General features: G+C 37.2%; 1 protein-coding gene across 1 annotated transcript in view; it reads left to right on the top strand.

Moving 5' to 3' along the window:
• Nucleotides 1-26,875, top strand: part of Brinp1 (BMP/retinoic acid inducible neural specific 1) — a 185,357-nt gene that overhangs the window by 91,999 nt on the left and 66,483 nt on the right. The window contains exon 3 of the mRNA XM_031377667.1: nt 18,871-19,061. Coding sequence (XP_031233527.1) covers nt 18,871-19,061 — 191 coding nt within the window. The remainder of the gene's footprint in view (nt 1-18,870; nt 19,062-26,875) is intronic.

Genomic DNA, 26,875 nt, shown 5'->3' with positions numbered 1-26,875 from the left:
AAGTGATTTTAGCCTTTATTTCTAAGTGCTTTGGGTCTCTAAAAAGTTTCTACAAAAGTTCTCCTCCAAAAAGTTCTCTCTGAAAATTTCTCTCTGCTCTTCTCCTAGTCTTACCTTCTCCTCCTGCTGTGATGCGACAGTGCTCTTGTTCCCAATGCCTTAATCCCAATGCTTTGTCTCCCACTGTTATACAATGTACTCTGTGTTAGTCTTTTGTACCTTTTCTAGAAAAATAGATCATATTATTTACCCAAGAATTTACCCCCTCTTAAACAAAAGTTCACTAGAAGTTCAAACATAAATTCAAATCATAAATCAAATAAGAAGGACACAACAGAAAATGCTTACAGGCATATCTATTAAGGGTAATCACGTGGATAAATATTCATTATGTCACTAGCTCAATAGGTTCATTGAATGTCAAAAACCATAATTTTGTGACTAAGGTATTATTGAAGTTTTACATAGAAAAACCCAGTCAATTTTTTATCTTTTACCCTGACACGTATGCTAAATCCTTAATTCTCTTTTTAATAACTTTTGGTTAGTTGTTTTACAACATCTTGGAATGTGCTCTAAGTTGTAGATACCTTCTTGCTATTTCAGAAGCAATTAACGTGTGACACTTGAAGACTGTCAGAGTTCTCATTAAAGTTTTGACATTAGAAAACACTTTATAGCAGTCCTATTATACAAGAGCTTAATAATCACATATATAATTTTAGGAATTCTTATAGAATCATCATTAAGAATTAAGAAACCATTTATTTGTCTATATAACATTACTACAAGAAAGTACATCTTCTTTGTTCTGCAGAAATCTGTTCAAAAGGGTGTTCAAAGGGTATATGTATATATATATATACACACACATATATGTATATATATAAATATACACATATGTATTTATACATATATAAATACATTTATAAATATTTATGAATACATATGTAAATATATTTATACATATATAAATACATATGTACATATAAATAAGAAGAAAATCATATTAATTGGAGTATTTTCTCAGATTTAATCTCTCAAGCCTTGTCTAAAGAAGTGAAGCAATCAATAACTTTATAGCCCATGGTGGAGCTATGTCATGAAGATTGCCTCTTAGTTGATATCTCCTTGATATCTCCTGGCAAAATGTGTGTACTAATGGATTAATAAAAGAATGGTAGTTATATTTACCTCTGAACTAAATTGGACTAGTTATAAATGCACTGGATATCTATGCACCCTTGTCTATTTTCAGTTGGAAAAACACAACTGTGTAAAAGAATGGCTAAGGGAAATAGAGCAGAAAATGTTGATGGAAGGCAAATATAGGTTAGTCTACACTAATTTGTAGTTGAAGTTCAGTGTTACTTCTTGCTTATATTCTGCTTGATACATGGTTACTCATTGAGTTTCTGAGTTAGGGTTCAGAGGTTCAGTCCATTATCATTAAGGTGGGAGCATAGCAGCATCCAGAAAGGCATGGTGCAGGAGGAGCTGAGAGTACTACATCTTCATCTGAAGTTTGCTACCAGAATACTGGCTTCCATGCAGCTAGAATAACTTAAAGCCCATGCCCACTGTGACACACCTAGTCCAACAAGGCCACACTTTCTAATAGTGCCACTCCCTGGGCTAAGATTATACAAATCATCACATTCCACTCCCTGGCCCCCATAGGCTTGTTCAAACATATGAGACTATGGGGGCCATACCTAAACATAGCATAATGCAACATACATTTAGTCCAACTTCCAAAGTCCTCATAGTCCATAGCAATCTCAAGAATGTTAAAAGGCCAAAGTTCAAAGTCTCTTCTGAGATTCGTCAAATCACTTAACTGTAATGTAATCCCTAAGGCAAGCCAGAAAACCAGCTCGGCAAACTCCAACACTATCTCCATGTTTGATGTCAAAGTGGTCTTCATATCTCCAACTCCTTTTTCATCTTTGTTGACTGCAACAAACTTCATTCTCCTGGGCTGGTTAACTCCCTGTTAGCAGCTCTCCTAGGTAGATAGTTCACATCTCTGGCAACTTGACCATCTTGGGGTCTGCAAAGCAACTTCAGTGTTACAGCTTCTTATTTCAATTTCTGGGATCTGCACATGATCTTCTGGGCACCTCCAAAGGGCTGGCATCACATCTACATCCCTGCCCTCTGTAGCACTCTAAGCTCAGGCTGATCCCCTCCCCTCCTGCTGTGGTTCTTGGTGATCATCACATAGTACTGGCATCTCCAACCTACTGGGGTCTTCTGCTGCAACTAGGCATCACCAATAGCCTCTCATAGGCTCTCTTCATGGTACCAAGCCTTAACATTTTACATGACCCCTTTCAGTCCTGGGCCATCAACTGCAAATGAGGCTAAACCTTTACCAGTGGCCTTCCATGGCCTCTCACAGAGCCAAACTTCATGCCTTCAAAATCAATACTACCTGGGGGACTCTTACACATTACCAAATACAGCTGCAGCATGAAGTTCAACCTTGGTTATCTTTGGAACATAGCTTCTTTGTGTTCTCAGAAAACACTTTCAAGAAGATTTTCACCTCAGTGATGCTGGTCTCTTCTTAATCACTACTAGTTTTTTAGCTCCAGCTAACCAGCATCAATTGTCCCAGTGATTCCTTCTGTTCTGGACTCTAATGCCAAAACCATATGGCCAAAGCTGCCTAGTTTTTCTTCTTGCTAGGGCAGGAACATAAACTCTCTTACCAGCTTTCTATTTTCCAACTCCCTCACTACCTAAGCTTGGCTGTCTTGGATATTGTTCCTTAGACTAATTTTGAACTCAGAGGTCTGCATGCCTGTCTCCTAAGCAGTGAGATTGAAGGTATGGTTCACCAAGCCTGGATTTAGGTTTTTCTTCACCTAGAATTTGCTCTCTTCTTAACTGGCCTTGAACTTAGAGATCTGCTTCTCTTTGCCTTCTGGGATTAAAGGCTTGTACTACAATGCCTGGACCTAAATTTAGCTGGATGCGATCTTGTTCCAAGTTCACCACTTCTTTAATTCAATTTAATATCCTTGAATACAGGACTCAGATTCATTTCAGTTCCTGGTGCCTCTTTAATACTTGAACCATATATTTTATATTTTTCCTTTCTCAGCTTGCTATGCTAGTTTAAAATGCTCTTCATAAGACTTAATCATAGAAGAAAATCTATGATGAGTATTTCTGAGGCTTTCTTTGGCAATGCAATTACTCTGAATCTCTTCACCCTAGCCTCAGACAGACTCTTCAGACAATGGCAAAAAGTAGCCACATAATTCACCATAATACCACAAAAACTTTCTCGAGGCCACATATTGAAATTCTCCACTGAAACCACTTGGGTGGGGTCAGGTCAGCACAATTCAAATCACCCTCAGTAACAAAGTTTCCCATATTCCCACTAGGATAGACCATTAAACCCCATTTAAGGCATTCTACTGCTTTCCAAATCCAAAGTCCCAAAATCCACATTCTTCCAAATTATTCCTTCAGAAGAAAAGGAAAAAAAATCTATGATGAATGTGTAACTATAAAACAATTAGCTTCTTGTCCTCATTTATGGTTGATACTTCCCTTGGCCTGGACTCTGGAATTATTCAATAGCTAATATCATATTCTTTTGCTATTCTTTCTAAATGTCATAATATACCAACACTGACAATTGTTAATACATGGATCTGTGGAGAACTTTATTGCGCCAGGAATGAGGACAGAGGTGAGAGCTAAGTACTTGAAGTTTACTTCTCAATATGAGAAGTCTTCCATGTAAATGAAGACATTTTTTTTTACATATTTCTTAGTCAATGGGATTAGTGACTGCTTCACAGTAAGATGAAGAAGGTGCTATGAGCTAACCCATTTTGGGGGAAGATGCTTTTGGCAACTCTGTTTAAGGTTGTCAAGGTGGAAGCAAGGGACCAGGTGGGTAGCATTTGTGCTTCTGTGTGTCTTGGCTAACAACTTGCTTTGCTTAATCCCATAAGGCACCTTTCCTGCAGATCTCTGGACATATTAGACATGTTATTGATTGGAAAAGGGAAAGATGAAAGCACTAAGGTGTTAAGGATTAATTCCAAAGTTCCTCACTTCTGAAGATTTAATTGCCACCCTGCCTACATGTGAAACAGGGTGATGTAAAAAATAGAAACAGGAAGTCACTGAAGATTTAAGCAATTTGGAAGCAGAGCCTTGAGTAACATGCCAGGCACCAGGGGCACAGTGTTGGCAGTAAAACCACTTGATTGTCGGGAGTGCCTGGGAATGTGAGCCATTGCATGCTGGGAAGGAGAGAAGATCCATTTCTAAGCCCGCTGGCACTGTCTTTGTTTATTTAAGGGTTGTTTATTGGGTGTTTTATAAACCTCAGGCAATGTTAGAAGAGGAGTGAAAACAACACAAATGAAAAACAAAACAAAAAAATCAGATACTATCCCTGATCCTCTAATTTACTTTTTGTGTAGTGACTTCATTTTCGTTCCCAGGGTAAACTATATGCTATGATTTAAGGGTCTGGAAGAACCAGAGATGGCTACATTAGCCGGGAAACTGTCCTATCGGAGAGACCTCCAGGTAGAGAAGCAGAAGGATAGGTGAGAATAAGGTGTGAAGTTTGTCCACAGTAGAAGAAACCATGGAGATTGTACCCAATTTTACTAAATATAAAACCACCTGGGAGCTTATTAGAAAGGCCAATGCTGAGACTGAGCTGCTAAGATTTTAGTGAATTTTTATTTCTGTATTTTAATATATAATTTCACTGCATTCTTAGAGAAGGGTCTTCTAGGGACCTTACTTCACAAAAGCATGTATAGAACCTGAGTCAAATAGTTCACAAATTGTGCTCCTGCACCCATAATGGAGGGTGTTGAGGGGACGACAAAGTTCTGGAACTATTTTCACCCACAAGAAAGATCTATTTTGACCTGTTTAGTTGATTTTCCCCAGGAAAATCTAAGTAGTTTACCTATACTCACTCCCACAGCTCCAGCATCAAATTAGAAATCAAATTTTGTCAGATGTTTCTTGCTCAATTTTTGGAAGGATATATTGCTTCCTAAATGTTTCATCTCTGAACAAAGGTTTCTAGGCCATTGATGAAATTCATCTGTTCATTTTTACAAATAAAGAGATTCATCAAAGATCATACTTTATTTAAGATGTTATTCATTCCATATCAAAGGAAGTGGTCAGGTTGCACTGTCTTTTCTCACTGTCCAGAGATAGATTCCTTATGTCATGCTGCAGCTTTGAAAAAAATAAAAAATATTGGCAAGTTTGAAAACATAGTAATTAAGTGAGAAATATACAATAGCTTACAAGTCATTAACATGAATCCATGTACTTGAGATTCATAAAAGGCAATTCACATTCTAGACAAAATCCTGAGTTGCAAGTAATCCTAAATAAGATCTGTTATACATATAGAACAGTCAAGATTTGATTAGTATCTAGAGACTTATTTTTTTCTTTAAATGAGAATCCTCATCATAATAGCTCCTGTGATACCTGTGCTTCTTAATACAAAGTGCTTAGGTCACTTGATACAACCTGTACCAAGTGATATATGGCACTATACTTACATATATATGTATATATGTACACACATGTATACATATGAATATGAATTCATACAGAGAAGCATGTGTAACTCTTGAAAAGGTGTGCTTCTATATGTGTGTCTGTGTATTTGTGTATCTATGTGTGTGTGTGAGAGAGAGAGAGACACACATACAGAGATGTATACAGAGAAAAGAGTATTTGTATATGTATATGAGAGACAGAAGCAATGAGAGACAGTGAGACAGAAAGAGAGAAGCGAAAATTGAGTATTAATTTGTGAAAAGCATTCAGTATATGAACTTACAGTGACTTTTGTAGGATATAGTCAAAAATGCCTTGTGCTTAGCACAAATAATTTCTGACTAGTAGCTAAGAAGGAACTATGAACAATGAAGACAAAATGAAAGATGATTTAATGGGAGAACAGAATTTTTGTATATTTAAGGAGAAAGGATGGGATAAAATTCAGACTCCTTGTAAATTTATGATGGTATATACCAAAATGTTTTAGACTATCATCCCACAGCCAGAGCTGAAAAAATATAAAGACACAATCCCTTCTGAACTGTGATCTAACATCTTGGTATGTGTGAAACTAACACATATGTCAATGGTCATAACAATGATCAGATTCTCATTGGTATGTGTTTGCTCCTCCTGAGCATTCACATGACAGTTCCTCTCCATATACATTTCCCTCCTAAAAGCCACTGTATCTCCCCAATAAGAGCAGATGTACTGACACTTTCTGGCCACCTTTAGGATTATGAATCTTAATCATAAGTATAGATGTCAATCATCTTTGCGAATTCTACTTCAGCAAATTCAAGATAGAAACCTCCCTGATTTTCATCAAGCATGCCGTTCTACTTTCCTCAAATCAGACAGATTAAGGCTTTGCTTTTCTGTCAGTTATTTCTGGTCATTCTTATTTCAGACACTGGAGCCACATTCTTATGAAGTACAACACATCAGATCCCAGTACATGGCAAATTAGTAGTATCCTCCTTCTTGATGTGGTGTTCAGGCAATCACATGCCTCTAAGGGATGCTGTAGATAATCACATCATGGTGTACTAGCAACACTGTGGATTCAGTGTAAATTGCTTTCCTTGATTAGTCCATCGTGAAGTCCATTGCAGAGGTTGGTTTCTCTTAAATCATTTGTTACGTGGGTACTTTTGGCATTGGCATCTTATACATTTTGATATGTACTTAACTGACCTTTGTGTTTGAGTTTAAAATTGTACCAGTATAGTTTTAGCATCTTAGATATATGTTTAAGATACTTGAGCTACATAGTGATATTTGTCTCAAACATAGCAAAAAAAAAAAAAAAAAAAAAAAAAAAAAAAAAAAAAAAAAAAAAAAAAAAAAAAACCTGCAACCAGAACTGCTGATGACCAGCTGTAGCTTAGACAGGGGTTCCAAGAGAAGGGGTGTCTGGGAACAGGGAAAACACACAAGAAATTCTGGGTCAAAGTTGGTGGCCTATGCTATGCTGGTGACAGCTTTCTAGCCTTCATTCTCTCTGTTCTGATTTCTCTTGCTGTTCTTAGTTCCAGATATTTCTCCAAGCAATTCTCTCTTGCTATTCTAAAAAATTATTTGGATAGCTCATCTCTTGCAAATTATAAGCAGAGTCTGTTAATCAATCCAGTCACTTGGTCCAGGTTTTCTTTTGATTATCTTATCAATCAGCATCTGGTGACTCCAGTCACTTAGTTCTTAGGAGACAACAAACACATTTTCTCTTAGCATCGCAAAAGAATTCAGAGATCTGTATGCTTCTGTTAAGCACAGACAATAAGCTACCTGGTTGGGATCCAGTCCTGAAAGTACCATTTCTACCCCACCTGGACCTAACATTCTTTTGTCCCAAGCAGACCCTGAACTCAGGAATTTGTCTGCCTTTGTAAGCATAAACAACAACAACATCAAGAACAACAGACTTAGCTAGGTAGGATCTCATTGAACCATTACTTCCTAAATATCTTTATCTCCTTCCTTAGTATCTTTCTGACACGTGGGATCACAGCATTGCTGGATTTATTCCTTTAGATTTCTGAAGCCCCTCATAATTCATAATGCATCCTTATATTTTCCATAGTTGAAAAATTATATATTGTTGAACCTATGTTTTTAGAGTTCTTTTCCACAGCCTTAAAGGCTGTCATGAAGGTCCAAACTTTTACATTTTGCTGAGACATTAACCAGAATTTCACCTCCTATATTCCTACTGTCTATGATTATTATGGAGTCGTTAACATTAACATCAGGGGCATTCCTTAAAAGAAGAATGTAAAATATGTACATTATTATACCAGCTCACAGCAGTAGAGGTTCATGTCTGCTGGCCCTGTCTCAGGGACAGAAACCATGTCATTCTGTCCCTACCAAGACAATGCTGGACCCAGCACAAAACAATAGGGGAAGACATACAATTGCTTCATTGTGTGTGTATGTGTGTGTGTATGTGTTTGTGTGTGTGTGTATGTATGAAACTTCTTTGGATTTTTATTCTTTGTAGTCCCAAAGTTTTAAAACATTTTTAGGGACAAGTGATTCCTTTTGCCAGAAAATTAAAACAAAATCACAAACAACAACAAAATCATAAGGGATGTACTGATCTCTTGCTCAGTCTATAATCTTCTAATCTGGCATCCTTGGTTATTTCGTTAAAATAAGTAATTTGACTCCAGAAGTCAAAGACTTAAATCAATATCAGCAGTTTCTTTTTATCAAGAACCAAAGACTAAGAATTTCAGGTAAGATGCTCTTGGTTTTATTATTATTATAGTTAGTAATAGTAGTAGTAGTAATAGTAGTAGTAGTAGTAGTAGTAGTGGTAGTATTTGAGTATTTCTCTATGTTGTTCAACAATAGCCAAAGGCAATGTAGACCTAAACAAAACTTGGAAGTGAATTCCAATGAAATTTTATTTGCCTAACAAGTCATGGAACAAATATAATTTGTGGTCTAAAATTTTAACATAAATTAAATGGTTTTTAAGGACTGATTATATTTAGATTAATTAAAGTATGTCTTCAGATTGCCTATTTCTTAGTACAGGACCAGAAACTTACTAGATGTTTAGAGAATGATTTGAAGGAACAGCAAGTTAAAAGCAGAAGCATGGAAGGATTTTATTTAAGAAAACAAAAGAGAAGGATAGGTGAGGATCTGTATTTAGAGGCAGGTATGATATGGCAGAAAATACTCACTAATCCCACACTATTTTACTAAGGAAGAAGTTAGTAATTAAGTACAGTAGTATACACTTTGGAAAATGTTTGTTTTTCTCCTAAGAAGATGGGCTAGAGGAGAGGAAAATGAAAAGAGACCTGGACAAACAAGACTATTTTTTTCCAGACTAGCTTTTCTAGTAAGGGTTGAGTGTCTCTGGAAGATTTCCTTTCTTAAACTCTTCATATTTTCTTCTCAAGATTGATAGCAATGATGAAGACATTCTTTGTGGTCCCTCAGAGCTCTCAAAGTTTGTGATCTGAAAGAAAAAATTCATATAATTGCAATGTTTAATGGGATCTGTGATAATTGGAAAATAATTGCTGCTCCAAAGTTTTATTAATCTATATTTAGTTATGAGTCATGCTTTCACAATAGATGCTTTGGAAATCAGTGAAGAGACAAATCGAGTAAACAGAATTTTAAATATTTTATTTATATGCAGTTTGTGTAAATCCCTGGAGCCCATAGGCATATTAAGATCATTTAGAATATCCATTAAAAGTTATGTGTTATGCGACAAACTCCTCTTTTAGAATGCCTTGCCAAAGGATAAAAAGCTAAAGTTTATTGAGTAGCTACTACTGCCAGATTAATTGGATTCATTATGTCTAATTCTTCCAGCAGTACTGCAAGGTAAGTCCTGATATTTCTACTGCACTGATGAAGAAGTTGGGAGATTGTGAGAGAGATGCCCACAATTTCTTAGCTAATGAACAGCTTCGTGCTGTGTCTCCAGGCAGATTAGTCTAGCTATAAAGTCTGTGCTTATTTTACTGTGTCATTATACCTTCAAGAGAATACCTTTATGTAACCTCTGTTTACACATATGAGGCGGTAAGAATCTGCTCTGTGTGTGTTTGTGTGTGTGTGTGTGAGTGTGTGCACATGTGTATGTGTTATATACAACTGTTTATGTAAGTCTGTGGGTACTTGTCCATACATGTCGGTGTGAATGAAAAAGTCAGTCATCATTTCTGGATATCTTCCTCAACCACATTCAATTTTATGCTTTGAGGCATTGTCTCTCTTTGAACTTTGAGCTTAACAATTTTCTAGTGTTTTCCAGGACTGGGATTAGACACTTATACATTTCACTTGGATTTTCACATGGATACTTTAGGATAGAACTTAAATCATCATATGCAAACACTCTACCAATTAAACCATCTGTCTTGCTCTGTGAGCTTATTTTTGGTATTCTCTATTTGTCCAATGGAGTATAGCATGGTATCCTTGTAACACATTTCAGAAAGCAAATTCTTTCCTTCCTTGGTATGTTGAGAATAGCACAGAGGAGGAGAGCATTATCAGAGAATCTCAATTTTCTGGGCTATTCTGGTGCAGATTTGCCCAGTAGGCCCTTGTTCCCTGATACCTAGTTTCTTCTGCTATGATGAGATTGGCATTTTTTTTCTTTCTTCCAGGTTGTTGAGAGGATAACATAAATGATAACAGGGACTTGTAAAAGACTGGGTGTTCTATAGAACCCATACATCTCAGTAATGGAAAAAAGAAGAATTTTAATTGTGAGGCATGCTGAACCTTCCTTCTGCCCTCATCTCTCCCCTTATGCCACCGACAGTGCTGTAACTTTGAGGACACCCCTTTTCTTTTTGAGCCTAGAGTTTTCCCATAGTAAAATGATAGCAATGTTTTAGGTGGTTTCTTTAAAAGCTCTCCTACTCTCACTTTTATATTCTCTATGGCAGAACAGGAAGCAGGTGGACAAGAACTCATAGGTTTCCACCAAATACCAGTTGCTCATTGAGAAACAAAGTAAGTTTTAAGCTTCCCAACCCAGTATTCATTGTCATCACCTGTATGTGTCCTAGTGTTTGCTAACAATATGAAGAATTCTACTTGTATTTCTGGGAATAGTCTATTCCTTGGAAGGGTGTGTCATTCCCTGTGGATTCCTTATAGGTCTGTTCTTTTGCTTCTTCAGTTTTGATTCAAGGAGGAGATAAGCTCCATTTAACTATATGTTCCCTGGAGTAGACACTCTCATTTCTTCTACCTTTGTTCCCTCATGGGCTTATAGACTTGCTCTTGGAATGCTACAAAATAAAGGTATAATTTAGGCTAGTGAGTTGGTTCTGCTGGTTTAGGCACTTGCTCCCTATCTATACTCAGAATCCACAGACTGTAGCTAGAGAACCAAGCTGTGCAAGCTGCCTTATGACCTCCACATTTATGTTGTGACACAAATGAACATGCCCATTAAATTTTAAAATTATCATGACTTAAATGAATGCACTTTGGAAAAGGGATATGCAAATTCTAAGCAAAGATTATTTTATTCTTTACACATAAGTCAACGTTCTCAACTATAATGAAAATAGCACTATTCATAATCACGTTTACAGAGACAGTTCTTTCTTTTTATTCATTTTTTTCTTGCTTTTCTCCTTTTGCCCTTTCTGAGCCAGAATGCTATGAAAGATTCTCTTGGATGCCATGGCTCCTCAACTGCCTTCCCACTTACATTCTGGGGCATGAATGCAGGCAGGGTTTTGGCACTGACACCCTTGCTCGTTAAAATGCATCATTTCTACTTCACATGTGCCCTTGGGTTCACCTTTCCTTTAGCTGGCTGGGGATCTGTGGGAGAGAATGGGAACAGCAGGCAAGAGAAATGTCCTCGCTTCTCTTCTCAGTGCAATGATTTCATCTCCGTAGCCTCCTCCTCTGTGATTCCCCTTGTTCATCTCCAGGGATAATTTGTTGCTAACAATATCTGAAGCAGTCTCATAGTTCTCCATCACACTGAAACTCTGAGGCTTCTCTTTATTCCATTTTAAGTGATTAGTTCACGCAACTGAAAGGATAAGCAATCCTGGAGTAAACAAATGCAAACATCCTGCAACTGCCATCAATCATGCTTTCAACAAACATTTATTAGACGTAGAGTGTCTATAAAAAATTCTGAGATGTTTCTTTGGATGTATTCAAACCCACAGAAAAGTGAGTACCTACATTATAATGGGGTTGGCCCTCATGCAGTCGCTTTATGTAATGTTGCTTTCACATGGAAACCAGTGTGTCTAGAGCCAGGCAGACTCTCCAGAGCGTTTGTTTGGAGGACTCCACCCTCTGCCTTTGTCTCCCTAGGAAACCATGGCAGATGCCTGTGACTTACAGCGAATCCAGTCTCTACATTTCACAGAAGAGTTTAGGCAACAGCTACCCTGCTAGCCTTATTGACTGCCTTCCTCTTGGCTGTGATTTGCTTTTGTCTTTTGAATAGAAGCATGCTCAAAGATATTGGAAGTGTACACTCCTCCAGTGTTCAGGACTGCATAGAATCACTCTGTTGTGACATTGGAACTGACTTCTTTTTTCTATTGATTATTTTTTTCCTGTTGCTTTTACATTGTATGCTGCTGTTAATATATGATTTTCACCCATGTGCATGAGTGTGGGAGTGTTCATGCCTGCACACCCACCTATGTGTGGAGGTCAGAGGAGAATATCAAGCATCCTGTTCTTTCACTCTCTGCCTAATTCTCCTGAGATGAGGTTTCTAACTGAACATGGAGCTCTCTAATTCAGCTGGATGAGCTAGTCAGAAAGTCCCAGCAATTATTTTGTGACCACCCTGCACAGTGTTGGAGTTTTGTTTCTGATATGTGATGCAGTGTGGAATGCTGTGGTTGGTGTAGTATAGTAGAATTTCAGGGTGTGTGTGTGTCTGTGTGTCTGTGTATCTTTATGTGTATGTGTGTGTATGTGTGTATGTATGTGTGTGTACATATAAACTAAAGATGAAACTAAGTTCATTAAGTCCTTTTAGTCACTCATAAACCTTCCTACCCTGTCATTATATTTTAAAATGTAAAGTATGCATGTTTTTTGAAAAATACCTATGAATTATATCTACTGAGTTATTAGATACAATAAACAAACAAGGCATAAAATCTTCTGGATGGAAAGCATAACAGCCTTCTCCTATCTGGAGGTTATGTAGTTTCAATCACTGAGAGATCCATGTGAATATGGGTTTCATGTTATTCCACAAAAGCCAGAACCCATTTCTCATTTCATTTCTCAGACAAAGAAGCAAAAGAAACATGACATTATTTCTTATGAGAATGATAATAAATAATATCTGAAAATGCCTGCTATCATTTTATAGTCTGTTTCAATTTACAAGATGTCTTCCAGTGTTATTTCATTGAGTTTCCTTAAAGATTTATTTATTTTTATTTTTTGTTTGTTTTATCTATATGAATGTCTATGTAAAATGTGTATGCCTGGTGCCACTGAAGGCCAAACTGAGGCATTAGATTCTCTGAAACTGGAGTTTTAAGTGGTTATGAGCCTCCATGTGAGTGTTGGAAACTGAACCTGGATCCGCTACATGACCAGCAAAAGTACTCTTAACCACTGACAATCATTTCAGACCCCTGAGTGATTTTTTATGTGGCAATTTATGGAATCATGTAGTTTTATTTTTCATTGTATACATTAGGAAATAAAGCTGAAGGAAATATTTTTTATAGTTAGACTTACTGTTTTTAATACATTTTACAATTATATTATCCTATCTTTCTCCTAAGTTCTCTCTATGGGTAACTATGATGAAAATTTATAATTTGTTCCCTCTTTCCATCCACCATCTACCCATTGCCACTCAACTTCTTATTGGAGCCTACTTGATAATCCCAGCGGTAATGGTGATATTGAGCTAACTTTACATTAGCATTTTATTGAGGGCTGCCTGCAGTGGGCTCTATGCTTTATGATTTAGGACAATCTGACATGTTTCTGTCCAAGATACCATTTATGTTTTATAGTCTGTAAACAGGTGACAGAGTCAGCTTGCACAGCCCAGAACTTCTACATTCAGCTCCTACACTGAAGGAGACATGACTGAAGGTGATCTACCTCAATCAGGTTCATGCATCAAGTAAATGCATGACTGTATGGGAGGGGAAGCATCTCTGTTAAAGCACAGAGCATGATCTCTGCCTATCTTATTATTTCTGCTACTTCAGTGCAATATATATTCAAAGAATTACTCAATGTAGTTTTGTAGTGTGTGTGTGTGTGTGTGTGTGTGTGTGTGTGTGTGTGTGTGTGTACAAAAGCAGTTATTAAAGAAGATGAAGTTTTTTCCTATGAACCCAATGTTTAAAAAGAAAGCCTTGGTATTACAGTTTACTTTCAGCTTATCCTTAAAAGAACACCTGAGGCTCTATTCTTCCTCTAAGTCCTGTCCTTGTCATCATCATTCACTCTCCTGCTTTCAGACCTCCTAATGGTATGGGTCTTGAAGTAGACATTTCATGCCTTCCATCTAGGATCCTTTTTTTAAATCTCAGTCTAATTGGTTCACCCACCCTGCTGAGATGCTTAATTGGGCATGATCATATTCTGCACCTCCTGTGTCATGGTAGGTTCTTCCTTCTCCTCCAGGGGGATTTGCTGCTCTATGGACTCAGAAGGAAAGATTTATTTTATTTTGTCCTCAATTCACTGAGCACTTACATGAAATTGTTCCTGGGCCAGCAGAGCATATAGGCAACATTTCTTCCTTGCTTTATTTCATTTTATCTTATTTGTTCTCAGGTGGCATGGTACATGGGAAGTCACCAGCACCTGGAGTCATGAGCTCTAGGCTTTGATTGTGTCATTCTAATCTTTTTCTTCCTCTCTTCTTGGTTTTATAACTTAAGGTACTTGACAGTCCATTTTCCAATCCACGAATTAGGCAAATTGGATTTGATGTCTTCTATGAATGGAATCAAAATGAAGCATTCAAAAGAAGGGTATACACTCTCTATGGCATAATCTGGCATGCCACTTACTTTTTGTAAATATTATTTTATTATAATAAGCCATACTTACTTGTTTACATATTGCTTATGTCTGTTCCTGAGCACAAGAATGGAATTGAGCAGCTAAGATGCTCAATGAATTTAAAACCTGCTCCTCTCCAGAAAACAGTTCCCAAACTTCTTTCTTCCAGTCATAGTCAGATTTGATTGGCTCAAAATACTTTCTTAGATATTTATGTCTTAAAATTTATAATGAGGACTGCAACATAGCTCAGTGATAGGGTATTTGCCTTGCCTGTGTAGAGTCCAGTTTAATTTTAATTTTTTTTTTTTTTTGCCAAAGCAATCAGAGTCTCTCCAGATCTGTAATCTTACAATCTCAAATGTTGATATCATTGGCTTTTTTGTCATCTTTTGTCTTACCGATTCTCATCCCTGCTCCATCCTTGATGTTCCTCTCCACAAGGCAGACCTATTATTACCTCAGGATCTTTGCACCCACTGTTCTTTCATTAGAGATCACTCTTCCACCACCAGATGGCTCCATGGGTTTTCTTTTATTTCTTTCAAATAGCTATGCCACAATATAGAACTACAAAACACCCCTTTGCTTGTTTGTCGGAGCATTTCTATCTTCTTCATGTTGGTTTCTTTGATATGTATTTGTCCTTACAAGAATATAAGCTGTGTTAAAGTAAGTCTTCATAAAAATCAATATTATTTACTTCTTAATCTTAAGGGCTGGAACAGTAGCAGACACTAAAACTGTGGATGCATAACTCACTTTATCAGCTGCATGTATATGATCAGATCTTGGTGACATAGAATCTAATGACTGGAGTTAAAAGTTATAAAATTCTAAAATCCCATTATTGCTACATTCCTGGCTGCTGCATCTTTATAATTGTTACAGAGTTGCATAAACAAGTCTCTGAACACTTTTAGTTTCCTCATTAGCCTATGGGATCATAATTGGTATCTCACCTAAAAGTACCCAAGGCAATTTTTGGCAACCTTGATGAGAGTCCAATACTCAGGATTCACTTAGGATAAGAAAAGAACTCATTCCCTCAAATTGTCCTCCATGCATAGAACTATTTTGCCTATATCAATCATCTACAAATTAAGTGAGAGGCACTGAATCAAAAATAAGGTGAAGAATAACTGAAAAGTACACCTATGGTGCCCTCTACCCTCCATACTCACAAGAACACAGGCAAGCCTCTGTATATATGGCACATTCACTCATAAAGAATGAACCTTGTAGGCTGAAATTACCAACCATCAATAACAGTTTGATACACACACATGCACACATGGAGTTCTGATAGTAACTGAGTGTATTGACTAGGAGGCAAGTGTTTCCCAGGCCTGCTTTGGGAAGGCTACAGTCTCATTAGGGATCTAGGGACAAGATGGAAGAGGGGATTTCAGAAAGCATTACTTATTTTTGCAAAAATGAAAGATATTGAGAATGGATGGATTAAATGGAAGGACAAGAGGGTGAGAGCATATATAAAACACAAGAAGCAAAAGCAGATATCTCCAATATCATTACATGACTTCTGTGGGATGGGTATTTTAATGTCTTGTGTGTGTGTGTGTGTGTGTGTTTGTGCATGTGTGTGTGTGTGCGTGTACATATTTGTGTGTATGTGTATATATATGTGAACATATATACACACACACACACACACACACATACATATATATATATATATATATATATATATAGTTATAACCAATAAAATATAAATGTAGGCAGGAAGGAAAGAGGGAAAGAAAACAGCAACTCCCTTTATGCTGGGGATGCCTGCTCAGCACCATAGACAGCACTCTTGGTCTTCTGGTGTATGGACAGAAGAGTGTCTGGTTGCTGATTAAAGTTTACAAACTGTGCTCTGCTTTTCTGGTCACAGTTTTAATAAAACAAAGGAAAGTATCCCTGGAAGAGTCTATTGATAGGGAGAGTAGAAAAGGAGAGGGTCCAAGAATTCTGTGCAAATTGAAGTTGGAAAGAAATGATATTAAATTCTAACTTTAATAATCACCTGACTCTGTTGCTGTCCTCTTATGCACATGGATAATGTTTTGAACTGTAGTCAACACCACATTCAAACTTCAAAACTAGAATATTCACATGACTTTGTCTCCGAACTGCTCCTCAAAGCCATGAAACTTCATATCCTCCCTTGTATATCCTGTGTAACTTAATTTACAACAATTTGGAAATGCTCTGCATTCCTGGATGGACTTTAACTTCCTCAGGACAGGCACTATGTTTTGATTACAGGTGCACTTTAGAGTCTTATTGATTGTAATTGATTGACTTACATATACATTTATAATATCTTATAATGCCTTGAAATTTGAACTGTTTTTAGATTCATAGAAAATGCTTCCTTATCCTGATGTGGGTCATAGCTACTAGGATTCACAGATGAATTCTGATGCTGAACCTTTTTTTCTCAACTCAAGTTTCTGTGGGCCAAAGGTCAGATAACACCAGTACATGACTTGAGTGTATTCCAGCATGATTTTAATAATTTTCTCTTTTCTTTTACCCTGTGGTCCTGTATTCATCTATCTAATTTATCTCTTCCATTCTCTAAAAGGGGATGAAGGGAAAGAGAACTTTTAATGCATGTTGGTTCTCATCTTTTATCGGGGCTGACTTTACCCTCCCCTCTGACTACTGTATTTATCTCAAGGGATCCAGAGTATGTAAACAAGGTAGGTCGGTGAAATGGTCACTGCAGGGAAACTGCATTATTGGTAGCAATGAAGAGTGCCATTAGAGCAAAGGCAACCTGAGCCAAATGCTACTAAGGCTCTGCTCTTGTCTTAGTTTGCTTCTCTCCTGTTCACTACAAATGCATCTGTAGTGCTTACATATGCATGTATATGAAGTTTTAAGGAGATAAGGTTAAAAACGATGGTAAACATTAGATTAATGTCCAGTCTTTGTCACACTAGCGTTCATAGAATCCTCATACCGACCAACAGTCAAAAATAAATACTGTTCATTGGCTTTTGTAGATGTACAGAGGTGTACAGAGGATATGTTTTGTCCAATGTTGTAGCACAGAATTTGTAGTAGATTCACCAATGTGAGCAGCCCCGAATTCAATGCTTCTTTGTTCCAATCATCTTTACATTAAGTGAAGGCTATTTATATTGTTTTGCACGTGGTTTTCAGAGAATTACCTTGTTCCTTCCAAAAAGTATGAATTATGTGAACTTCCATCAAAGCATGGTAGGGACAAACATTTACTTTGTGAAAAGCCATAAGTCTCAGGTAGCTTTGTGTCCAGGTCCTGTCCTTTTTATGTTTCTCTACTAGCTTCCCTTGCTATTTCTCTTCCTACTTCCCATACATACCTTCACCCATTTGCTCCTTCATTCCTTCTATGAAGAACACCACTGAGCTTATTAGAGTGTAAATCTGGAATTAACTAAGAAGTTTGGTTTTTGGTTTTTTGTTTGTTTGTTTGTTTGTTTGTTTTCCATATAGCCCTGGCTGTCCTGGAACTCACTCTGTAGACCAGGCAGGCCTCGAACTCTGCCTCCCAAGTGCTGGGATAAAAGGCATATGTCACCACTGCTTGGCAACAGAGAAGTTTCTATCTGTGTAATATATTCACAGTCTAGTCAGAGTGAGGGGCAAGCAAGTAGATTGGAGATCTTGTTTCTACAAAAGGAATCAGAAATGAATAGTAATCCAGTCTTACAGAGCTGGTGTAATAATTAGAAAAGAATGGGGTTTTTACTTTTGTAAACTATAATGCATGGAAATCATCATTGTGATCATCATTTATCATTTGTATCTCTTGATTATCCTTTCATTTAACTCAGTCTTTCCATTAAAAACTTAGTAAAAAAAATGACCCCTGACTCTTATTCTTGATGCTTAGCTAGAAACTCAAGAGTCTGGCTATGGCTCTGATTAAGTATCCCAAGGACCACAGTAATTCTCAGTAAATACTTGTGGATTATATAGAGTTGAAAATTCTAAATCAAATATAAGAAGAAGCTATAGAACTGAGGACACAATTCTCCTTGAGAGGTAGAGCCAGGAGCATACTGAGCTCAAAACCAACCAGGGTTACAAGGTGAATTCCAGCCTAGTCTGAATACATATCAAGATTTATTCTGAAAAAAAAAATTAAAATTAAGTACAGGCAGTCTCTCCTCTAGAAGAGGTGAGTAAATGTGGTGGATGGGTGATCTTTAGCTGGCAGCTACAGATTTAACCTGAGGAATGTTGCTCATCTTTCTTGTGCAGGGAGTTTGCCCGTTGGAAGGTGAGGAACACAGCCATAGAAAGGAGAGACCTGGTCCGTCATCCAGTGCCCCTCATGCCGGAGTTTCAAAGGAGCATCCGTCTGCTTGGCAGGAGACCCACCACTCAGCAGTTCATTGATACCATCATCAAAAAGTACGGCACCCACCTGCTCATCTCTGCGACTTTGGGAGGTAGGTCAGCAGCTTCTGGGCCATGATTCCATCGTTTTTGTTTCCAGGATCACAGGATAACGGGTTGCTCTGAGAGCCAAGACATATTAGTCTCATTTCTGTTATATATCTCTCAAAAGCATGAATTTCCATAGATGCCAACTGTCTTGGCTGCTGAGATCATGTTAGAAGAAATGATCCACATCTACATAAAATCTAATTTTGGAATATTAACTCAGAAATATGAATTTTTGGAAAGAGATATCTTTTTGAAATATTTTTAAAGGGTGCTTCATGTTACCATTGCCATCATTCTTTTAGAATGGGATCTAATTTTGAGAAAAAAATGTGTGAATTTAGGAAAATTCTTTTGTTTAAGTCAGTATTAAGGGGTGGTATTTGAGGTTAGTTTTATGAAAGTGGACTACGATATGCATATTATAGGGGCTTAGAAGAGGTTAACAGGAAAGTAGGCCAATTGCTTTGCTCTACTCAGCCTTACAAATATTCCCTTCTAGGGCAATCCATCTATGAAAGAATGAGTAAAGGGAGTATACTGAAACCAATGAAAAGACCAGAGGAACAACGGGAACTGGTGTAAACTGGGGCACTTAAGTTAAGGTGTCCTGCTTGAATGCATCATTTGACATGGCTTAAGCACTAATGTTTCTTTTTTGTTGTTGTTGTTTGTTTGTTTTTCTTTTTTTTCCCCTTCGGTAACTAAGTTCACTAATCTTTCTGAAAATCTTTAGTAATTCAACACCTGTAAAGAGCTGATGAGATGCACTTGGTTATTGTACAATCTAGGGAAAATAAATCCATCTGTTGGACATATTGAAGTGTTATTACAACATTGTTCTTCTCCTTTGGAACATTATGTACTTACCTCATGTAAGCTGTGACACTTTAATTCAACAGGGAGTGTCATGATTAAGGCAGCTGGCAGTGATTTTCAGGCTGAATATAGACTATTTGTGAGCATGGACATGTTCATGTGTGTGAGCATATGTGCAAATGCACATACATGCAAGTACATATGAATGTAGGAAGTCTAAATGTCGACATAAGCTCAAGTTGCTTTCTGCATTATTTATTGAAAGATTCTATTGCTGAACTTGAAGCTTGCTGAATTGGAGTGGTTGGCTAGCAAACCCACAGGAACTCTCCTGTCTCAAGCTCCCCAGTACTCCTCAGGTTATAGCCATAATGCTCTCATGTCCACTTATTTACATATGTTCTAGGAGTCCAAACTCAGGTCCTCATGCTGCACAGCAAGAAGGTTATTTACTGAAACATGCCCCCAGATCCTTTACACACATTTTAATGTTTGAAAAATCAGTAATTTGATGACTTGGGGTAGGAACGTTGGCTGGATAAATTCATTCACAGCTAGAATCATTCAGTCACTAATTAATGAGGATTGCTACAGTGTGGCCATTTTATGTTGGCTGTATTTCTCAGAACTGCAAGTTAAATCCTAATCCTTACTTTTACTTTATAAATAATGAAACCAGACCCCAGAGGAGATGTAGCTAATAAGTGACACAGCTAAGTTCAAAATTCAAGATTTCCTGGTCACGAAACCTTCATTATTTAGAAAATTGCACATCAGATGTATCTTTAACCACTTGGTGACTCATAAAAGTATCTATCCTCCCCCATAACCAACTGATCAGCATTTATTTTTACCTCTTATTAAGCTGATATTAAATTAAGAAGGACTTTCAATGTGGCATTATTAGAAAAATCATATGTATTTGTAAAAAGAAAATGAAGAAAATGAAGTGATTTCTACAGAACATTGCATTCACTTATACTGTTTACTTTAAGCTCTTTTTTTTCACAGGGAAAACATAGTTGATGCACAATTCTTACATTAAAAGCTGTGTTTTGGTCTCAGTCCCTGGAAATTCTAACTAACAAAAGACTTTTCTTTCTCCATGAAATATATTTTTAATTTCTTCTTTGCAAGGTGCTAAATTATTCACAGAGCCTTGTTCCTCTCCTGTTTTTACAACACAATACTTTAAAATATGCAAAGCACTGAATTGAAATCCAATGTTGGACAGCAGTTTCTGAGTGTTCGCTCAGGCCTCACTGAGGAGGCGCAGAACAGCTAAGAGTAAGAGAGTTACCATGGATCAAATGCTATATGTTAGAAACCGTGTGAGGTCCTAACATATCATCACTTCACTTATTCACTCACTCATTCATTCATGATTGAAAAAATATTCCTTAAGAACTTCCTACTGAACCAGGAAGAAAGGGGTTAAAGGATTCTAAGGAAAAGAATAGGATATAGAAAGAGCCCATTTGCTTTCTAGTTCTGCCTGACACTTTTCATCATCTTACAAGTTATGTCTGCACATACTTTGGTTTTTTTGTGCCTTGGTTTCCTCTTTTGTACATAGTCATAATAATATCTTTCTTTGAATACATATTGTGAGGATTTTTTTCTAAAAAAGAAAAATAGATGTATGAACCAGGTTTTTTGATTTATGAAGAACTGTGGATCAAATGTAATAGTTTATCCAATGTAACAGTCTTAAATATTGACAAGGGTCATTAGTTTCACGTCCGAAATACTTTTACGTCACCTCTTCACTTTGTCTAGAGGTGGTAACATACAAATTAAACAGGCTGGGCATTGTGGTGCGTGCCTGTCAGTCATCTAAGCACTTAAGAGGCGGAAGCAGGGGGATCATTTTGAGTTCAGTGTATATCTGAGCTTCACAACAGGTGTGAAGGTGGCCTCAATTATAAAGTGAGAGGATATTAAAACAAAACAAAAGAGAAATTAAACAAAACAAATCCCTCAAAGACAAAAACATATTGCAATGTACTATTAAGTTGAATAAAGTTATTACTTTTAATGATTAAAAAAAAAAAAGCCCTTAGCAAACACTGACATGTGGCTAAAGGGGAGAAAATGCTGAGCACACTGTCACTAACAAATCTTGCTATTGTTGTCATTATCATCGCTGTTATTATTTAATGGACCTAATGATCTAAACTCAGGGAATCCATGACTGAAGCCATGTCCTGTCACTCAATAGAAGAGTGGGAGGTATTCAGAAACTCCTGTTCCTGCCAGGATATCACTTTCCCAATCTCTACAGGAATAAGTGTAGAAAATATTATTTATTATAGGTTTTTTTTTTCTCCCTAGGAAGAGTGTATTCACAGAGAAGAAATGCTTTGATAAAACTTTTGAGGTGTCAAGTAAGTTCCTAAGGGCATAATTAAATAACGGAAGATGAGCCTTGAACTGTCATGTTCAGGATAAGAAGTGCATTTGCTCAGCTCTTTAGGGAAATGAAAGAGAAAGGACAGGGAGTGAGAAGAACACAATCAAGCTAGGGAAGGGGCCAGCAACGCAGAGTTTCTACTGGCTCTTTAAATTTTTATGAAAACTGTTAAATTCACAAAACCTTTTGATACTTTTGATAAGAATGATCTGATGAAAAGTAGCTTAGGGAGGAATTCTGGGTCTGGAATTACATGTAGTAGTTTTGTGCTTAAAGAAAATATTCTGTAGACTAGATATCTGTGAGATATGGCTGATTACGCTGGCATTCATGCTTGGAGTATGTGCCTACCTGTTTAAAAGGCATACATACATTCCTCCCAATCTTGGCTACGAATGACTATCCCTGTGTATGCATATACGCACAGTCTCACATACATGCATATATGCCCATAAGCTTAAATGAGAGCTTTTACATGTATAGAAATGTATGTACTACATTCATACCTTATTATATGTATATGTTCTTTTACATGTTCTTGTGAAGGAACTTGGTATTCCCTACACTGCATAACAGACAACATTATTTTGGCTGAGATGATGGCTGATAATAAAATCATAATGTTTCTAAAAAAGGATGAGGAATATTACAGCATCCCCACGTTTCGTTACCTCACTACCTCCCACAGAGCAGTATTTTCCACTGACTTAAAAAGTAAATTAGCCAGCTTGCAGCTCTCTCCATCTTCTCTGTGCTGGAGTTAGAGTCTTGCTTTGTTCCTCTGAGGAAAAGTGCTTCAGGGAGTAAGACAAGATGCTGAAGGAACTAGAAGACTGAGGAAAGGCCTGTATGGGGTGAAGAGGCAATTTGCAGAAATGCCCAAGTGGGAATGCAGCTCCAAACAGCACATTCTCTTAATATACACAAAATTAAGTCTTAATAATGCAGCAAGAAGCCCATTAACCCCTCTTGATCTAAGGCTTGCTTCTGCCAGCTCTCAGTCCAGAGGGAACCGGCTTGTTTCACCTTCTGTTCCATAGGCCTCTATGAGAGCCGAAGCTGACATGTAGAATATTTATTTCCACTGCCTCATTGCCTTAACTCCTAGCATTCACTTACTATAGACTTCTCTTCCCATCTATTGATGCATTCATTTATCCAATCATCTGTCCACACATTCATCCTCTGCCCATCCATTTACCTGTCAAATGATAAGTGAACATCTGCTCTTTGTTGGACCCTAGGAGAAGCATTGAGAACATTAGAAAGATGAATTGGGTGATTCACATTTACTCTCTCCACCACCCACTGTCCCTGACTCTCAAAGTGCATTTGAACGTAAAGTCATGTCTAAGCTAGAACTTTTCAGGCTCAAAGAGAATAGTAACATTTCCTATTGTCAATAGAGAATGGGGAAATTTAATGAGAAAATGCAAACTTACAGCCTGTTCAGAATTCAGTGAAGGTATATGGCACCTCATGATGTACTTGGATAACCTTTATCTGGGATATTTCAATCTAGTTGCTCGGGTAGATAGGTCAATAAAGAAGTACTGTAATCTTGGTATGCTTCTATATTTATTTCTGCCTGTATAATCTTATCATTGTTTACTAAGTACACAATTTATGCTCACATGTGCCAGGTAGGAATAACTTTACGAGTGCCCTGACCTCACAGTACTTCTACTCTACAGCAAGGGATATGCTGTTAGCTCAGGAATCACTGAGGAACAAAGAGTAGGATAAGCAGTGTTGCAGGATTAAAGGGAATTGTGGGCATACTTGGAAAGCATTAACAACTAGATAAGGTGAGGAATAGGAAGCAGAGAGACAGAGCCGAAGGGGAGATCTTATCAGAAGAAGAGGAATGAGTAAAAGTTATCCAGGACAGAAAAGTAGAGTGAGGTAAAGTGGGTTCCTTTTATAGAGCAGAGCAGTCAACAGAGAGAAAGGGTTGCATCAGGCAGGGCAGTTGTTGGCAGGCATGTAACGTGGGATTTATTTTGTAAGGCAGTGATATTTAATATAGAAGTAAAGTGGAGCATGCATTACTTGATGAATGTATGCGTAACTAGACAGAATTACTGTCCTTGTTATCTACAGAGGTCTTACACACTGGTCTGCCTTTCTGCTTGCATGTCCCTCTGCCATAGTGATTCATCTGGAATATGAAAATGATCTTAAGCTGCTTTTTCCTACAGCCCTCTCTGGATAATAGAAGCAGTATGTAATCCCAAGTGTAAGAATTGTAACTTATTTTAAATTCTCTCTAGGTATTAGCTAGTTTATATCTGGCTAGTCTAGTTTCTAGATCTCTGACTTTAACCACTACTAACCAACTAATTCACCCAATATCTCATATTTTAACTCTCTCTGTCCCCTTCCCTCTTCTTGTTGTCTCCTCTCCCTTTCCTTCCTCCCTTCTTTCTTTTTATATTTCCTTCCTTCTTTTTCTATAATAATAATAAATCAGACAAACACACAAACACATACACACACACACAAAAAAAAAAAAACCAATAAAACTTCTTTTAGAGAAATAATAACTGGGTTTAAACTCAGGGCTTTGGATAGGCTTAGCACATACTTTATCACTGAGCTACACTCCAGTCCTATTCTAATTAACTTTTCAAGGGTTACAATGAACCAGACACACTTCTAAAGACTGCCTTTTTAAAGGAAACAGAAAAAGGGGTGGGAATCAATTTAATAATACATTTGACCTAATGTAGCCTATTTAGAATAGCATCATGTCAACAAGGTGGTAAGAAGCCTACTGCCAATGAGAAGTGCTACATTTTTATGGTAAATAAAAATGGTAAATAATAATTGTGTAGTTCTGTAGCATAGGTCAGTGTACTGTTCTTTTGCCATTGTGACACCTGCCAAAATACTCAAACAGTGAAATGCCCAACATAGACTCTAGACCTGAGCTGAATGTTCAACCTGGGGGAAATTGAAAGCAAATGATTCCTTCTCTTAGCTTGATAGCGTGGCATTAGAGGCATCCTTACATAATTTTTAGGGATATACTTGGGTATGCCAGATACCAGGCTGGCAAGAGGGACTGACATTAGAAATGTCCTAGAAAGCTGGGTAATATTTCAAAAGTCAAACATTTAGGAGGAGAGGACACACTCCTCCTGAAAGTAAATTGCCTGCCCTTTCTTCAACTCAGAAAGTCATCAGTATTCTAGAAGCTTTCCAGTTGTCCTACATATCAGGTTTTATGCTTCAGAATATACTGTGAGGTTTCATTTTTTAAATATTTTATTTTATTTATCATCTGTAAGGTAACTACTATATTTTGGATATATGAAATTATCAAATCATTATAAGTCATAGTAATATAATGCTTGCTCAATGCCATGTAGCATGCACATATTTCCTGTAATGGATCTAACATCATGACAACCCTAGGAAGTAGATGCAACTTGTATCACTATTTTGCACATGAAAAATATGAACTGATGAAAACTAGTTCCAACCAAGCCAGGCTTATTTTAGGGTCTCAGTCTAGAATGACAACCAATAACCAGCTAACTCACTCTTTCTTAATTATTTTTATTTATTTAAAATAACTCTGTGATTCATGTATACCAAAGGAAATATGAGTATATGTGCTCTGATCTGTCTTCTCCATCAGTCCTGTGTTTCCGTAACTTCTCTCCAACCTTTATCTCTTTGTTTGGTTTGCATGTTTTTCTAATTTGTCTCTTTTGTTGGTTGTTTTGTCTCTTTGGTTGGTTGGCTGGCTTACTGTGTGGCCGTGACTGGCCTGGAAATCATTATGTAGTTCAGTTTGCTTTTAAACTCACTAAGACTAATTTCCCTATGCCTGCTGAGTGCTGTGTTTAGAAGTGCGTCCCACCACTCCTGTCTCACCTTTATGTCTATCTTTGTTTCTGCTTTTTTGTCTTCTTCTTTTCCCAACCTCCCATCCTCCCTTTCTTCTTACCCCCAACCATACTTCTCATCTCCCTTCTCTCATCTCCCTGCTTTTCTTTGTGGTGGCTAGAATTGAGTTTGGGCCTTGCTTTGTGCATTCTTAGAACATGCATTAGCATTGAGCTTAAGGCACAGTCAAGTGTTAATTGATTGTTAAATGTTAAAATGAAAGAGTTCTTGCATCTTAACTAATTCATTCTTGCAGATAGTCCCAAAGATTTTTTGTTGTTGTTTTGTTGCTAGGCTTTGTTGTTCTTTTTTTTTCCCCACATTGCTGATATTGCTAATGATTAAAATGTGAGACATATTTAAGAGGGACAATTTAAAAATGTGGTGATGTTGTGTCAGTGATAAATGGAGGCAGGAGTGTGGTAGTCATGTCTACTTGCTAGACTATCTAGAATTTTTCTATCTTACATTGAAATAGATTATTATATACATCCAATACCATTACAGCTTAGTAGTATTATGAATCTACATATAGATTTCTAGGAACCTCATGGAAGAAAGTCTATAAATTCATATAATTATATATATGTATATATCTGTAAGATATATTTCATCCATATCAATGCCACTGCCCATTCATCAATCATCTAAAAAGTCTCTCTCTTTCTCTCTTTCTCTCTTTCTCTCTCT

Source organism: Mastomys coucha, unplaced genomic scaffold (assembly GCF_008632895.1).
Source record: "Mastomys coucha isolate ucsf_1 unplaced genomic scaffold, UCSF_Mcou_1 pScaffold18, whole genome shotgun sequence".
Taxonomy (NCBI): Eukaryota; Metazoa; Chordata; class Mammalia; order Rodentia; family Muridae; genus Mastomys; species Mastomys coucha.
The sequence above is the reverse complement of the archived record's forward strand: the minus strand, read 5'-3'. Positions and strand labels throughout refer to the sequence as shown.